We start from the raw sequence: 15,899 nt of genomic DNA on the forward strand, positions 1-15,899 counted from the left end.
GATTAATTGAGTGTGGGGAAAGCACACAAATTACTTAGAAAAGGCCCTATACTCAGCAAGGCAATAATGCTTCTAAGTTGAATATGAATAATGTTTCTCAAAACACACGCACATATTATGTTACATGACCAGTCTGATAACCATTTACAAGCTTAGTTGGAAAAGGAAAAGAAGGTGTGGTTTCTTAAAAAGTCTGAAAACAAAGTGAGCCATTGTTTTCTGGTTTAGAGAAGCTGTGACTTCTCCATCCAACTACAAATGAAACATGCAGTATTGCACGTCTTGCGCCGCCCCTCATTTCTTTAAATTTTGTTAGGCAAATGTGAAACATGTGCAGCAGTCTTTTTTTTAACATGCACACATAGATAAATACATAAATAGAAATGCGGTATGTAATGTAAAAACAAAGCTTGTAGAATTATAAGTATAACTCTGCAATGATACTAATAATAACAAGAAATCGTTAAATTGGTGTGATCATCTTTATTCTCCATCACAGCCTGAGTTCTCTTAGTCAAGCCTGCTTATTATTTCTTTAAGGACATGGCTTTCAGATTCAGTTCATCTGCTATAGATAGATTTTTTTCTTTTGTCTACCACCTGCCCAGTTTCCTCAAATTTCTTAAGGACACACTGCGCATCATGTAGAGATGCCAAGTCAAGTCGTTGGCAAATAGCTATTTGGCAGCCACCTCTCTGCAAACAAACAGAAAGCTTTGCTCTGGAAATGATCAGGTACAATTATTCAAATTCAAATTTTATTTGTCACGTACACAGTCATACACAGTACGATATGTAGTGAAATGCTTGGACAACTGCTCGTGACCTAAAGAAAACAAAAAAGGAAAAGGCTATGAATAAGATAGGAAATAAATATGAAAAATTAAAAAGGGTAAATTTAACTAGGAAGGAATAAAATATAAATTAAGGTTAAAAATGAAATAACTGTACAACACAAATTAGAATGAAGGGTAAATTTAACTGGGAAGAATAAGATAAAATATATAAATTAAAGTTGAAAATAAAATAACTGTACAACAAAATACACAATACACAGTATAGAAATATATACGAATGTATGAAGAAATATAAATAAATATATACACAATAACAGCAGCTGTACAAGTATTAACTGGAAATGAAGAATGTAGTGACCAGTGTTGTGCAATCCACATTATGTCTTGTGCAGTGCAAATATGCTTAAAGTGATTAAGTGATGAAGTGAAAACAATGTCCAGAATGTCCAGTGTGTGTGTAAGAACTGTATGTGTGGGTCAGTACTGTGTGGTGGTGTGATTGAGAGACCGTATCGCCTGCGGGAAGAAGCAAAAATAATGTCAAAACACAAATATGTGTTACATGTTTCTGATGTGCTAAAAGTTTTGATATGAGCATGAATCCTCTGTTTGGAGATTATAAATCATCAGGTCATCAATATTCTCAACTGTTTAGCCAAATCAGGGCTTTCGTTTAGTTCGACTTTTATGTAAATCAACATTATTAAATCTATCATATAAGAGAGGAAAACATTTTAGTACTGTAATAAAGCTCATACGTTAACAATGTTGTTATAAATACATTAAAAATACATTAAATATCTTATAACACCTTGTACCTGGCGGGATTACCAAGTTAACTTCCCCAACAATGTTAATCGCTCATACAGACACTGTTATTGGCAAAACAGTCTAAATTCCTGAATGCAACCCCTGCTGTTGTTGTTTATGCTGTTAGACATTTTCTGCTTAACTGGCAGCATGAACTGTATTCTGCGATTTCTTGTCAGGGTCTTGTCAGTGATCTGGTGTCTGTCACCATGATGCTGCTGGTACCCACTTCCCCCAGACCAACTGGTTTGGTCATGTCAAAGCATTTTCATTTTTCATTTTGGATTTTTTGTTAAATTTCCTCACAGAGGACTTTTGCTCGCATTGTTAGAGATCACACTCAACGGGATTACAAGGAAACTGGACTCTTCAGTCTGACCTCCATGTAAGTGAGTACAGTGCTGCTTTTCTTGGTTAAAGATGTAACTATGTACAATTCATTCTAAAGTTTGAATGTAATAATCAAATGTGCTTAGGTTGGGTGATCAAACCCCCCAAAACAAACAAAAACAACCCAAACACTTGATGTGTGGTTATTTTTATATTTTTGCTGATAAATAAAATGTACTCTCCAGCACAAACCTGTGTAGCCAGTCGTAAAGCAAACTTGGTGTTGGTGTAATTAAAAGATATGGTAAACGAACCATCAGTAGCTGCCAAGCCTGACATCTTTAGAGCAATACAATAGAACAATACAATTAATAAGAAAGAACCATGTAAAGATGAAAAGAAGCAAAACAGGAAACCTGGTATGTAGAAGCAGATAATGACTCCCTCTGACTAACCATTTATACAGTATTCAGGGTTTTTGATTTTTGATTGGCACAGATTTTTATCCCGGCTCTCCCTCCTGACACAGTCTCCACAGGAATTTTCGAGCTTTTCCACAAATACCTACTCCTACCAGTCCCACCCTGGTCTTGAGTCGGGGCTTAACGTGCTAATTTACATATATTATCACTGAACTTGTATTAATCACGGAGCCACTTAATTACCAGACAAATCTTTCATCAAATAGTGAGATATCTTATGGAGTTATTTTCAGTGGGGTTTACACTATTATACATTTCATAAGACAAACCATAATTTGGGAGATATTTTACAATGAAAGATGTTGAGACTGGATTTTACTACATTGATGAGAAAATCCATAAAAATGCAATGAAATGCATGATTTTACAGTAAAACGTATTTAAACCATATTTGTGTTTTTACAGATTGATGAATCTGTATTTTCTAACCATTTACCTATTTATGTTCACATCTTTTTACATTTTTTATACAGTGTTAATACATTTTAAGATGATTAAACACCTGTAACTTAAAAAATAGTAAAGTTTCTGATCAGTCATAACTTAGTCTTTAAATATGTGCTGATAAATAAAATAAAAGCATATATGTAATAGTTAGCTATAGTTAAACCTTTACATAAGTACACAAATTATTGAAGAAAAAAAGGCAAACATAAAAACAAACAAACAAAAAAAGACCTTCACTTTCAGATTTTCATTGTCATTTTTTTATATTTTATTGTTGCTCATATGATTTATTTTACATATAAAACTTAAGTTAAGTTTCTTGTGTTTTCTAGAAACTGTCCAGAAACTGATAGGGTTAAAATGCATTAAAAAAATAGCGAGCGTGCCAGGTGTTATTTTCAGTGTGTCACTGAGGAAACAAGGCGCTGCTGAATTTGCATTAGCAGCGATCTGATCTTTGCCTTTTGTGCATTTTGCTTCCTCATTTTTTGCACAATTCGCTTTCTCTTTGCAGAATGAGCAGTCCCATCTTGGGGCAAACGTGTGCATCATCATTATGTGACAGACACATAAATCAAGCAGTGATCAAAGTTATAGTTAGACAAGAAATGATGGCCTCCTTCTTTACATGTTAGAAAAGGCAAAATCATTTTGAAAACAGTGTCTGTTTAATAGTTTTTCAGTATTATATTCTTAAACTAATGATACTGAAAATAGAAAAGCTTTGATTACATGAAAAACAGATAATTTACATGGAAAAGGGAAGTTATCACACTTTAAAATCCATAACATTAGAATTAGGGGTTTTAGAAATCAGACATCTGAGGTGTGATGGTTTCTTTGCTGTTCACGTGTGTGGTGTCGTGGTTATTGACACCTCTGAGTCTGGCCAGCAATCAAAAAAAAAAAAATTGAAACTATATCTTTTACTGAAACTTAATTACAGTGGAAGAGTACCAGTCACTTTTCTAAAGAAGATAGAAGTAAAAAAGTCGGGCATGCAGAGATAAGAGCGGTTTGCCCGGCCACAGTAACTGTAGAAATATTTGGCACAAACCCCAGGCAGCTTTCTGAAGAAACCCATGTCAGCTGTGAAGAATGTAGCCCACAACAATGGCAAATTCAAAGCTGTAAAGATAACCACTCTGCAGTATTGTGGAGAAGGACCCTAGCAACCCACGCACGGCATGTTGTGATTAAATAGAACTGAAGGTGGTGACGTGGCCTTGTAAAGGAAAAAAAGTTATTTGAGTCTCTTTGACATTGAGTGGACGGATATAAAGATATAAAACAAGCTGTGCATGCAAGAAAACCTCATAACATCTAAAGTAATATTTCACAAAACCTCATGGAGGGAATTTTAGAGATTGGTGAACAGTTATGAAAAACACCCAAGAAGAACATGTTTCAGATAAAGGTTGCAATAGTACCTTCAGACTTTGTCCACATAGGAAAATGCATCTATTCATCTATTATTAAAAAACAGACTTTGCTGAATTGAGTCAAAGTCAATTTAAAGTGTTTAACTTCCTGACACATTAGCTCACTTTTAAAATCTCCTATTTGAGATGAGTTGGAATTTTCTTTTAGTATGCATTTTTAAAAAAGTAAGTATAAAAATTGGTATTTAAAAGATGTCCTCGTTTAAGGAAAACACAAAGTATGAAAGAGTTTACTGAGCACAAAATGCAAAGAAAGTCACTGTAAGGTCCCCCATATGAAAACACAGGACATACCCGACTTCAGAGGATACCCGGGTACACAAAAAGAGATGAACAGAAGTGAATTTGCTTTGTCTATGAAAGAAACTGCAATAACTAAAAAGAAGAAATAGTCTCTGAAATAAAAATTAGAGGAAGAACAATCTGTTGTCATTGTGGTGTTTCAAACATATCCTTTCCAAGGTGCATTCAGTGTTTTGTTGTCTGAAATACCACCAATTTCCCCGGCTTGTACAGACATTTTCACACAAAAACAAATACGCAAAAGCAAAAATCTGCTGTTGTGTCTGTAAGATAACCATCTGTCAGGGTTAACACATATATGCACATAGAGATGAATGGAATCCCTGAATCACCCAGATGAGACACACCCCCTTCAGTTGTTTTGTATGCTGGAATCAGGCTGTTTCTTTCACATGGTCTTGCACAAATCTCGTCTACTTGTAAAAATGCTTCTGACACGGTAAACAAAATTCCACACAGGTTCCTCAAAGACAGTAAAACTGAAACTGCATTCGTTGGCTACAGTTGCAAATCAGGTATGAACAGAGAATGGATGGCTCCTAAAAATAGAAGGAAATTCATTCCTTATCTGAAGTTAATGACAATTTTTCCATTAACTTGCACGACAGAAACCATCTTAGAGGGGGAAAAGATGTTTTAACAAATAGATATCTGTTTTTATATTTTTAAAAATCTATAACTTTGCTTGTTGACTGGCTAATTTGGCATTAGGTCAAGTTAGTTAAGGCAGAACTTGGGAAACAGACACAAACGGCTCCTCACAAACCAACTCCACGTGGGCCTCGTTTTTCTTCATTTAAAAAAAAAACAAAAAACAATGAATTAATTGCATGAACTGCTGCACACTTTCATTTTTTTTAAGATACTAGAAAAGGAGTAAGCAAGGGACAGAAGATGGTTGCAGTTATATTGTTATATATTGTTATATCCCCCTGAAGGCAGGGGAATGCAGTTGGTTCCATTTGTTTGTCTGTTTGTTTGCAGTCTAGTGTCCACAGGTTTCAAAAACATTATTTTCACATTTTGTGTGGTGACAGATAACAGCAACAGCTAATTTCATTTTGGTGAAAATTGAGTCAATGTCAAAATCAAGTTCAAGGTCAGACCAAATGTAAAAGTTGGTAAAAAAAAAAAAAAGTTCACTCTAAATTTAAACTTTTATGCAAAATATTTTATGGATAATCTTCAAACATCATAACAAGGTACTAAAGTTGACCTTGAAAAATTTGTTCAATAAACCATATTGATTAATTCATCACAGGAAAGGGCATCGAGAGAGCTCTACAGCACACTTTTTAATTTTAATACATCGCTACAACGTCACTACGATGCGTCTTTTACTACAATGTCACAATGCCATAACAAGCCGATGTCATCACGCTGTAATTAAAACATCATAAAACATAACGTTTTTTAAAATAAAAAGGAATAAATAAAAACATTTTTTCAGCTGGACTCATTAAATAAAGGAGCATATAATATCACACTAATTCAGCATTACAAACAGCACAATCAGTTAAACATACAATATACAACATACACAATATAAAATAAAGTGCAGCTCGCACTCTTATACTCTTATGGTATTTTTGAGAATCATGAACATTTCTTTTTTCAGTTTTCAATCAATCATTCATCTTAGTTTTTGATATGATAATGATAATATCATAAAGAGCATAAAAAATAAATAAAAAAATTATAATGCAGAACAAAATTGACTGTCAGGAAGGTGAAAACAAACTGATGATTCAAAGTGAAAGCAATCCGCAGGGAAGTATAAAAAACATCAACAACCCCGTCCCAATCCAGACATTCACAATTTACATTCTAAATGTTTCTCTGTGCTAATTTAGAAACAAACTCATTATGAGAGGTACTTAAATCTATTGTCTGTAGCTGCCGGCATTAGCACTTGAAGGAATGTTGATGGCAGTCTGCTGAAAAGAAAATCTGACTTCGCTGGAAAAAGACAAAAAAGAACCGAGGTGTCAGTCAGGCATTTGGCAAAAACACCAAAGTCTTCCTGGGAACCTGCGTTCCCAAGAAGCCAGAGCTGTGTGTCAAATTTCACACTGATGTTTACGTCTTTTAATGTGTGTGTGAATGGGTGGATGACTGGTTGTGTAAAGCACTTTGGGGTCCTTAGGGACTAGTAAAAGCTCTATACAAATACAGGCCATTTACCATTTTTATGAAAAGCAATGCAAATTGCAAAGTTCGACCTGTACAGGTGCGAGCAGTTGGCACAACAAACATGCTGAATGCAGACTTACAGGGCTAGTTGGACATTTTCAAATATCATTGTTACTATGTTTGACTGTCTATAAGTATAATATTATAGATACGTGAAATATGTGTTTTTAGCAGAGGAATTCAGTTCATTTTTACTGATTGTTTTTTTATCACAAGCTAAAGAAAGCAGAAGAATCTAAACTGAAACTAAACTACAAAAGCATCTCCTTTTACCCTCATGTCTCTGTAGTCATTTAACCGTAACACTGCAAACACTTGATCAGTTGAACTCCAGGTGTGACGCACACGCACACACACACACACACACACACACACACACACACACACACACACACACACACACACACACACACACACTGTTGACCCAAACTTTGTTTGCTAAACTAACATTAAATTAAAAACAGGCCATTCTAGTTAGGGGACAGTTGTGCTTCCTGGCACCGTGACGATAATGTAATTGAGTGAGGTTGAGCTTATGTTCTCAAACAGATGGAGCCTACCGGCTGGTTATTGTGTGCTTTCCCTCTGACAGCCTGAAATGATTCATGGAGCTGAAGAAGAGGAGTTTTTTTATATATACTTGAGCATGACGGGCTGTCATGGAGGCACTTTGGTCCCCTATCATTAGATGTATGATTTTCATTTTTCCTCTTCGTACTCATTGGTGTTTGACACAACATGTATAACAATGCTCGCCTAGAAGTTCTCGTGAAAATAGCTGAAATAGCGATGCATGTGCATAAACATGTAGCCCACCTGTCAACTACCATTACCTAACAGCAGCCACAGTGTGAGAAATGAGTGAAAGGGAAACAGGACTTTTGAAATAACATGTCAGTGTTTCATTTCCAGAAAGTGACACAGCTGATATCCTAACCCACTGATTTGTGAAACACCTTATAGCTGATTACCCAACGAATTCCTGTAGTCAGTATTAGTGTGACATAAAGATGTTTTAAGGACAGAAAGGAAAAAAAATCTTTCTTTGATAATTATCAGCAAGTTTACAAAATGTGAGTGTCTGATTGAGCATGTGAGCCTTTTTCCTTTTTCTTCACAGATACGATGGCATTAAAAATGGAGGAAATGAGCACGGTGGGATTTTTTTTCTTCAGCGATGTGGAAATGGAAAAAAGCCCCATCAATTTTCAAAATAAAGTTTTCCTGTAACACTTTGTATTTGGGTGACGGATGATTGGGATCCAGAGAAGAAGAAAAAAAGAAGAAGAAACTAGCGTGAGACAAAAAACAGTAAATGACGCACAACAAAACACAACATGGAAAAAAGTCACAGAAGTAAACTGCTCTCAGTCATCACCCTTTGATTTAGTTGGATCATCTTATATTTATTTCATTCTTCTGCTTTTATTCTGTTGTTTTAACAGACAATCTTATGATCTACTGAATTGCTTTAATATGCACTCACCAACCACTTTATTAGGTACATCTTACTACTCATTTCTTCATGGTTCAGCGAGCTGCTGGAAATACTCCTCAGAGATTTTGGTCCATATCGTTGGGACAGACACAGCTGCTGCAGATTTGTCCATGACGTGACTCTCCTGTTCCACCACATAGTGTGCTTTGTTGGATTGACATCTGGTGACTGTGGAGGCCGTCTGAGTGAACTCGCTGTCATTTTCAAGAAACCAGTTTGAGATGATTTGAGCTTTTTCATGTGGTGTGTTATCCATCAGATGATGAGTACAGTGTGGTCATAAAGTAACACTATTACACCACCAGCAGCGTAAACCATTGATGCAAGTCAAGATGGATCCATGCTTCTATGTTGTTTACACCAAATGCTGACCTGATCATCTGAATGTCGCAGGAGAAATTAAGATCGACCAAGCAGTCGCCAAATTTTGATGAGCCCATACTAAATATAGTCTCAGTTCTGAGTTGTTCGCCATCGTTAGTGGTGCGCTGTGATCTTCTGCTGCTCGACGTGTCGTGTGCTCGGAGATGCTCTTCTGCATTCCTTGTTTGGAACGAGTGGTGGTTTAAGTCGCCTTCCTCGCAGCAAGCTGCCTGCTCTCTTCTGAGCTTTGGCAAAAGCGATTCGTCTTCGCCCAGAGAACTGACGCTCACTGAATATTTTCTCTGTTCACTTATTCACTTATTCGGTAACCTCTGATTGGCTGATCTGATATTTGCTTTACCCATGTTAATGAGCAGTTGAACAGGTGTTCTTAATAATCTGAGTGTCATAGTTTGCTAATTAGAGCTTCTTTAATATATTTAACTGATTAATACATTTACATTATAATGGGATTATCGGTTAGCAGCTTATTCCTGTTTTTCATATAGCTCAACGACCAAACAGGTGAGCTTCACTTATGCCTGATACCTTGTGATTAAATGAACACAAATAAATTCATGAACTACCAGCCTGTCTCATGTGTGGTTTTTTTAACCAGTTCACCATCTTTTCAGACCGCAGTTCCCCTCTGGTACAAAGAGTGTGAAAAGTCACAGATGTTAATAATTACCTGAAGAGAGTTGTTGCTGCTGTAAACTGTCACCGTGAGCAATCACTGTGACACAAACTGGAGAATTCATTTTATATTTGCGTCTGTGCTCTAAGTATGTGTCGCAACGTCTTCATTTAAAGACATTTCAAAAACATGTGATGACACAAGCTGTATGCTGTGTGCTGTAACACATGGGGGAAGGAGACAGGACATTGGGTCAGTGCTGCGCAAAATCCCCAAATTGTATCATGTTTAAAGAGTTGCTCTTGAACATCAGACTCATTTGGGTGCCCAGCCTTTGTCATCTTTTGAGGTGAGTGTCTGATTTAATACATTCTTCTTATATAGATGGGTACACATGAAAAAATGAATAAAAGGGCAGAATTAAAGTGATAAACTGGGACTTTTTATATATAAAATTACATCATATATACCAAATATCATACCAGAAAAAATGACAAAAGACTTTTAAGCTATGAAACATATCTTAAGCCTTCCACTTAGGAGCTGATACAATAATCGTAGCTTATATTAAACAGATATTTCTCTGTAATCTAATTACTGAGTCACTGTATCAGTGTTTCCTAATTGTGCTGCATCTTATTTAACTTTGAGTCTTATTTTCATTGGACAGTCACGCTATGTACAATAGTACAACAAAATTGGAGTACTGAAAGCAAATTATAATAAATAAATACCACATCTAGAGAATAAAATATATATAATATGTGAAAAAATAAAACGAGTTAATCAGATCAGGTCAGGCACTTCTCTGGAGGTTATAATTTATTAAAGATGTTCTTTAAGCTGTCACAGTGGTAGCTGTTTAGTTCAGCACAAGTTTGATTTAAAGCTACGAAAGGCAACTTTTGCAACCACAAATTATACCATTTTTACAAGTCAAAAAAAAATTAACTTATGTCCATACACTTCCTGTGTTTGCATAGTGTTGGTAGTGCACTAATATCATTCTGTTTTCCATCTACAGCCATGTCATATTCCTATGTCTTTGAAGACGATTTCTTTGGAAATTACTCCAATTTCAATGGGTCCAATGAATCCAGCACATACACTCCAGATCCAGTTACCTTAAAATGTGGATACAAACCAATGGAACCTTCAGCAGCTATTATCCTATGTAAAATCCTCATAGGCATCTTCTTACTGGCTATACCAGGAAACATGCTGGTAGGATGGGTGATCAGGACCAGCCAACAAACTCTGACTCCATCAGATGTGTACCTGTTCCACCTGACCATAGCAGACGGACTGATGGCTCTGACGCTCCCGTTCTTTGCTGTAGCACTGATCCAAGGATGGATCTTTGGAGACTTCCTGTGTAAATTCCTCAACCTTGTCATGGATGCAAACTTCTACACCAGCATCATCTTCCTTGCCTGTATTAGCATCGATCGTTACCTTGTGATTGTGCACGCCAGGGAGACACTCAAGAGCCGTCAGAGGATGTGCAGCAAAATGCTCTGCACAGCGGTGTGGGCCCTCGGTTGTGCCCTCGCTCTTCCTGCTCTTTTTAATGATGTCAATAAGGAAGATGCCGAGAAGATGATTTGCTCTGTGAGCTTTGACATCGGCAGCTCCACCGTATGGCGGATCGCCACTCGGGGCTTCATTCATATTTTTGGCTTTTTGGTCCCTGCGATTGTCATGATCTCCTGCTACAGCATCACTGTTGCACGGCTGCTGCTCACTCGTGGTTTCCAGAAGCACCGAGCCATGCGGGTGATCATAACCGTGGTGATTGCATTTCTGCTTTGCTGGACACCATACCAAATAACCATCATGGTAGACATACTGCTGAGGGCTAATGTAGTACAGTTCAACTGCGCTATGAGGAGGTCGGTGAGCACAGCGGTGGTTGCAACCCACTGCCTGGCTCTGCTGCACAGCTGCATCAACCCTTTCCTCTACGCCTTCGTGGGAGAGAAGTTCAGGAAGAAGATGAAACTGCTTCTTCATAGAAAGCTCAGACAGGAAAGGATGTCAGGGTCAAGGTTCAGCAGGTCAACATCTCAGACCTCAGAGGGCATTGGAACAGTTCTCTGAGCGCTGGGTGAATTTTTTTTATCTCAAGACTTCTAGAAAACAAACTGCTTTTAAATATATAAAAGAAGGAAATATTGGTCGTTTTAATTTGTCTAGTTGTCCAAAGTTTAGTTATTAGAGTAAATCCTCTCTGCACCATTTAATACATATTAATGCCACCGAATTTGCACCAAAATCATGGACTGAATAGCAAACATGGCCACCAGTAGAATCTGCGCTCCATTAAAAAAATGCAAGAGCCATATTTTTTTTATTTGGCTCATGTAAACTATTTAAAGTCTTATGTAGGGGAATTTGGACCTGATGATGTCATCTTACAGCTGTAAATATCTTTTATTTCCATTTCCTGACTTATTTTTTTTTTTAGGTTTTTTTTTTATTGCTTCTGTTCTTTTTTATATTGAACTTAAAAAAAATCTTAACTTACCTTTAATGTATCTAGTCTTGTTTGCCCTCACAGTTTAGATTTTAGATTTGAATGACTTCCTGCTTTTGCTTGTTTGCCAAATCATGTTGGAAACTATTTGTTTTTAAAGGTGCTGTATGAATAAAAATGTTATTACTATCATGTGCGAGCAGCTGGAAAGAGACATATTCAAGAAATAAAATGCAGCTTTTTATGACAACTGGTTTTTAATTGACTAACATTTTTATCTATTAGCTACTATTGTTACGCACAAACAACTAAACCAACTGCAACTTATGGTAGATGGTAGATTACTTATAAGGGTTTAAAATAAGATGAATAATTACAAAGTCCAGGTCTCTTTTCTCTTGCTGCAGGGTAGTGTGGATATTGTGTATTATTTAAATGTCCTTGCCCAGATTTCATATTACGTTTACGTGCTGCATTGCTGCCATCTAATGGACTCACTTTGGTAATAAGGAATTTCCTCTACCTGGATCAAGTCCATGTTCATTTTTACACACAACTGAATTCTGTGTCATTCTGTTTCAAATCAAATTAAATCTACTTGTTACAACTTGTATAAACATTTTATGGTATAAAGTTTGAACATATATAAAAAGTTTTCAAGAGATATATTTTTCAAAAAGGCCCATTAAAGCACGTTGAATGTGTATATACATGCATATATATACAGGGAGTGCAGAATTATTAGGCAAATGAGTATTTTGTCCACATCATCCTCTTCATGCATGTTGTCTTACTCCAAGCTGTATAGGCTCGAAAGCCTACTGCCAATTAAGCATATTAGGTGATGTGCATCTCTGTAATGAGAAGGGGTGTGGTCTAATGACATCAACACCCTATATCAGGTGTGCATAATTATTAGGCAACGTCCTTTCCTTTGGCAAAATGGGTCAAAAGAAGGACTTGACAGGCTCAGAAAAGTCAAAAATAGTGAGATATCTTGCAGAGGGATGCAGCAGTCTCAAAACTGCAAAGCTTCTGAAGCGTGATCATCGAACAATCAAGCGTTTCATTCAAAATAGTCAACAGGGTCGCAAGAAGCGTGTGGAAAAACCAAGGCGCAAAATAACTGCCCATGAACTGAGAAAAGTCAAGCGTGCAGCTGCCAAGATGCCACTTGCCACCAGTTTGGCCATATTTCAGAGCTGCAACATCACTGGAGTGCCCAAAAGCACAAGGTGTGCAATACTCAGAGACATGGCCAAGGTAAGAAAGGCTGAAAGACGACCACCACTGAACAAGACACACAAGCTGAAACGTCAAGACTGGGCCAAGAAATATCTCAAGACTGGTTTTTCTAAGGTTTTATGGACTGATGAAATGAGAGTGAGTCTTGATGGGCCAGATGGATGGGCCCGTGGCTGGATTGGTAAAGGGCAGAGAGCTCCAGTCCCACTCAGACGCCAGCAAGGTGGAGGTGGAGTACTGGTTTGGGCTGGTATCATCAAAGATGAACTTGTGGGGCCTTTTCGGGTTGAGGATGGAGTCAAGCTCAACTCCCAGTCCTACTGCCAGTTTCTGGAAGACACCTTCTTCAAGCAGTGGTACAGGAAGAAGTCTGCATCCTTCAAGAAAAACATGATTTTATGTAGTCTGGAAGATGTGTGGTTGGTGGGGTGGGTGCAGTTTTCTCTGTGGTGGGGTTGGGTGGACTGTCCAGGGCTCTGTGGAGCCGGGGGGCGCTACTGCACTGGGCCCCGGTCTGATGGGCCTGGGCCCCCCTTCCCTGGCGGGTCGCGGAGGGTGGGAGTGCCTACTGGGGTCAGCGGGGGAGCTGGCCCCAGGGAGGGGTTACCTGCCCCTCCCTTCCTTCCCTCCCCATCTCCAGCTGCCTCCCTCTTCCCGCTCCTCCACAACCACCCACACATGCAGGGCCTTGGAGTGGGGGTATGTCACCAGGGTGCAGAGGAGGCTACCCCCCCCCCCCCCCCCGTCCCCTTCTGGCTGCCTCTGCCTCAATTTTATCCCACAACTTAGACATTCACATTATTCACACTCTCATTACACATACATATAGGATCTTGGGGGTGGGCACGATACACGGAGTCCAAAGTACCATCAGGGTGTACACCTCACCCCTGACGTCGTTGCCCACCTCTCAATTTTAAATACACTTAGTCATTGAGGGTTAGCAGGAGGGACCATGCGCTTACCTGCTGCTCTCTGGCAGGTAGCTCCATGCCCTCCTGGGTTTTAATTACACCTTAGAACACATATGCATCAACACTACAATGAGCGGGTGGAGGGAGGTTTGGAGTCTTCTCCCACCCCCATTCTCTGCGGCCTGCTGGAGCGGGAGGGCTAGTAGGAGGAGTTGGCCGTCCGACTGCGGTCTGGAGTGTGGGGCCTCCCTGCTGCTGCGGAGTCGGGGTGGTCTGCCTCTCCCCACCGCAGGGAAAAGGGTAACACCACCTGGGTCTGGGTGCAGTTCCCCCCTCCAGGGGCAAGGGTACCTAGACCCGGTTCGTAGAGTACGCTTGGGGAGTGTGATTGTGTGTACAGCGTCTCTTTATGTCTGTCTCCACATTGGTTGAGTGTGGAGTGAGTGCATATGAGAGCATGAGGGGGGGAATGGATGTTTGTGTCTGTGTGTGCCTGTATGTCTGTGTCTATATGTCAGGTTGGGTATCAGACGCCACCTCTCTGGGGACACCTCAGGCCCTCCAAGGTTTGGAGGCCTATCTCCACCCACCACCACTTCCCCTGCCGGTGGCGGACTCCCTCAGGTGTCGGTGTGTTGGTGGTTCTTTGTGTCTGGGGGTGGGCGTCCGGGTACACACCGGCTCACTCCTTGGCGGCCGCTTGTCGGGGCCTGGGGCCTGGGGCTCGCTCGGGCCCCTTTGGAGGTGGGGTGCCCCCGGCCTCTCGGCCTAGGGCTCGGTCACTCAGGCGCAGCTGGGGGCCGGCGGAGCTCACGGGCGCGTCACTGCAACTCCCCCTGACTTCTGCTCCGCGGCTGCTGGGCGAGCCCTCATCTGGGACTCTCCTCAGCTCTTACTGGAACAGTGGCGCGGCTGCCCCTCTGTTGGTCTTCCATGGTCTCTTGTGTTCTGGGGGCCTCTGGATGTCTGGAGTTTTGATCTCCTCCATACCCGCTTCACACCCTGGAGGACGGGGCTGTGGCCCCCCCACACTCCCTAGCAGATCATTACATGGAGAAACCTTTGGAATGCAAGCATGCTGATCCACACAGGTATGCACACATGGGTATTCACAGACGCGGACTAAAGCTTTCTTGGCTGCTGCCTCAAAGCACACTGTGCGCTGTCTATCTTGCGTGCTGCACAATATCGTTTATTATTTAGTAAATATTGATATCTATGACTAGCTAGTTTATTGTGATGGTGCTTTGTTTTCTCTATTATTATGTTGCTCTTTGTTGTTTGCTGTCTCCTCTGTTTGTTTTTTTTTGTTTGTTTGTTTGTTTGTTTGTTTGTTTTTTTTTCTCCATACAGGTGACCCAGGAGTTCTTTTTTTTTTTTTCTCTCTCTTCCCCCCCCTTCTCACCGTCTCTTCTCCTCTTTGGTTTTCTTTCTTTCTCTCCCCCTCTCTCTCTCATTCATTCCCCCTGTCCTATTTATTAAAAAAAAAAAAAAAAAAAAAAAAAAAAAATGACAAAGGATGAACTGAAGCTCTGCCATCACGTAATGTCGCATACTGCTGTTTCTGATGTCATTTAAAAAAAAAAAAGAAAAAGAAAAACATGATTTTCATGCAGGACAATGCTCCATCACACGCGTCCAAGTACTCCACAGCGTGGCTGGCAAGAAAGGGTATAAAAGAAGAAAAACTAATGACATGGCCTCCTTGTTCACCTGATCTGAACCCCATTGAAAACCTGTGGTCCATCATCAAATGTGAGATTTACAAGGAGGGAAAACAGTACACCTCTCTGAACAGTGTCTGGGAGGCTGTGGTTGCTGCTGCACGCAATGTTGATGGTGAACAGATCAAAACACTGACAGAATCCATGGATGGCAGGCTTTTGAGTGTCCTTGCAAAGAAAGGTGGCTATATTGGTCGCTGATTTGTTTTTGTTTTGTTTTTGAATGTCAGAAATGTAT

At 39.6% G+C, this 15,899-nt stretch overlaps 1 protein-coding gene and 1 long non-coding RNA gene across 2 annotated transcripts; both read left to right on the forward strand.

The window, feature by feature from the left end:
* Positions 1 to 1,764: 1,764 nt before the first annotated feature.
* Positions 1,765 to 9,254, forward strand: LOC146682108 (uncharacterized). The gene is made up of 2 exons (XR_014918101.1): positions 1,765 to 1,992; positions 7,925 to 9,254. It is a non-coding gene; the product is annotated as an uncharacterized LOC146682108 (long non-coding RNA).
* Positions 9,255 to 10,328: 1,074 nt separating this feature from the next.
* LOC146682109 (C-X-C chemokine receptor type 2-like) lies at positions 10,329 to 12,454 on the forward strand. Its single transcript, XM_085448012.1, has one exon. It carries the CDS (start codon positions 10,329 to 10,331, stop codon positions 11,400 to 11,402), a length of 1,074 nt encoding a protein of 357 aa, XP_085304138.1. The 3' UTR covers positions 11,403 to 12,454.
* The last annotated feature ends 3,445 nt before the right edge of the window (positions 12,455 to 15,899 follow it).

The sequence above is a fragment of the Copadichromis virginalis genome, linkage group LG23 (genome assembly GCF_057382275.1).
Source record: "Copadichromis virginalis isolate Kocher_CV1m ecotype Utaka linkage group LG23, C_Virginalis_male_GT1.1, whole genome shotgun sequence".
NCBI lineage: Eukaryota > Metazoa > Chordata > Actinopteri > Cichliformes > Cichlidae > Copadichromis > Copadichromis virginalis.

Coding starts and splice junctions, on each gene's coding strand:
- LOC146682109 (XM_085448012.1), top strand. CDS start 10,329: ATGTCATATTCCTATGTCTTTGAAGACGATTTCTTTGGAAATTACTCC.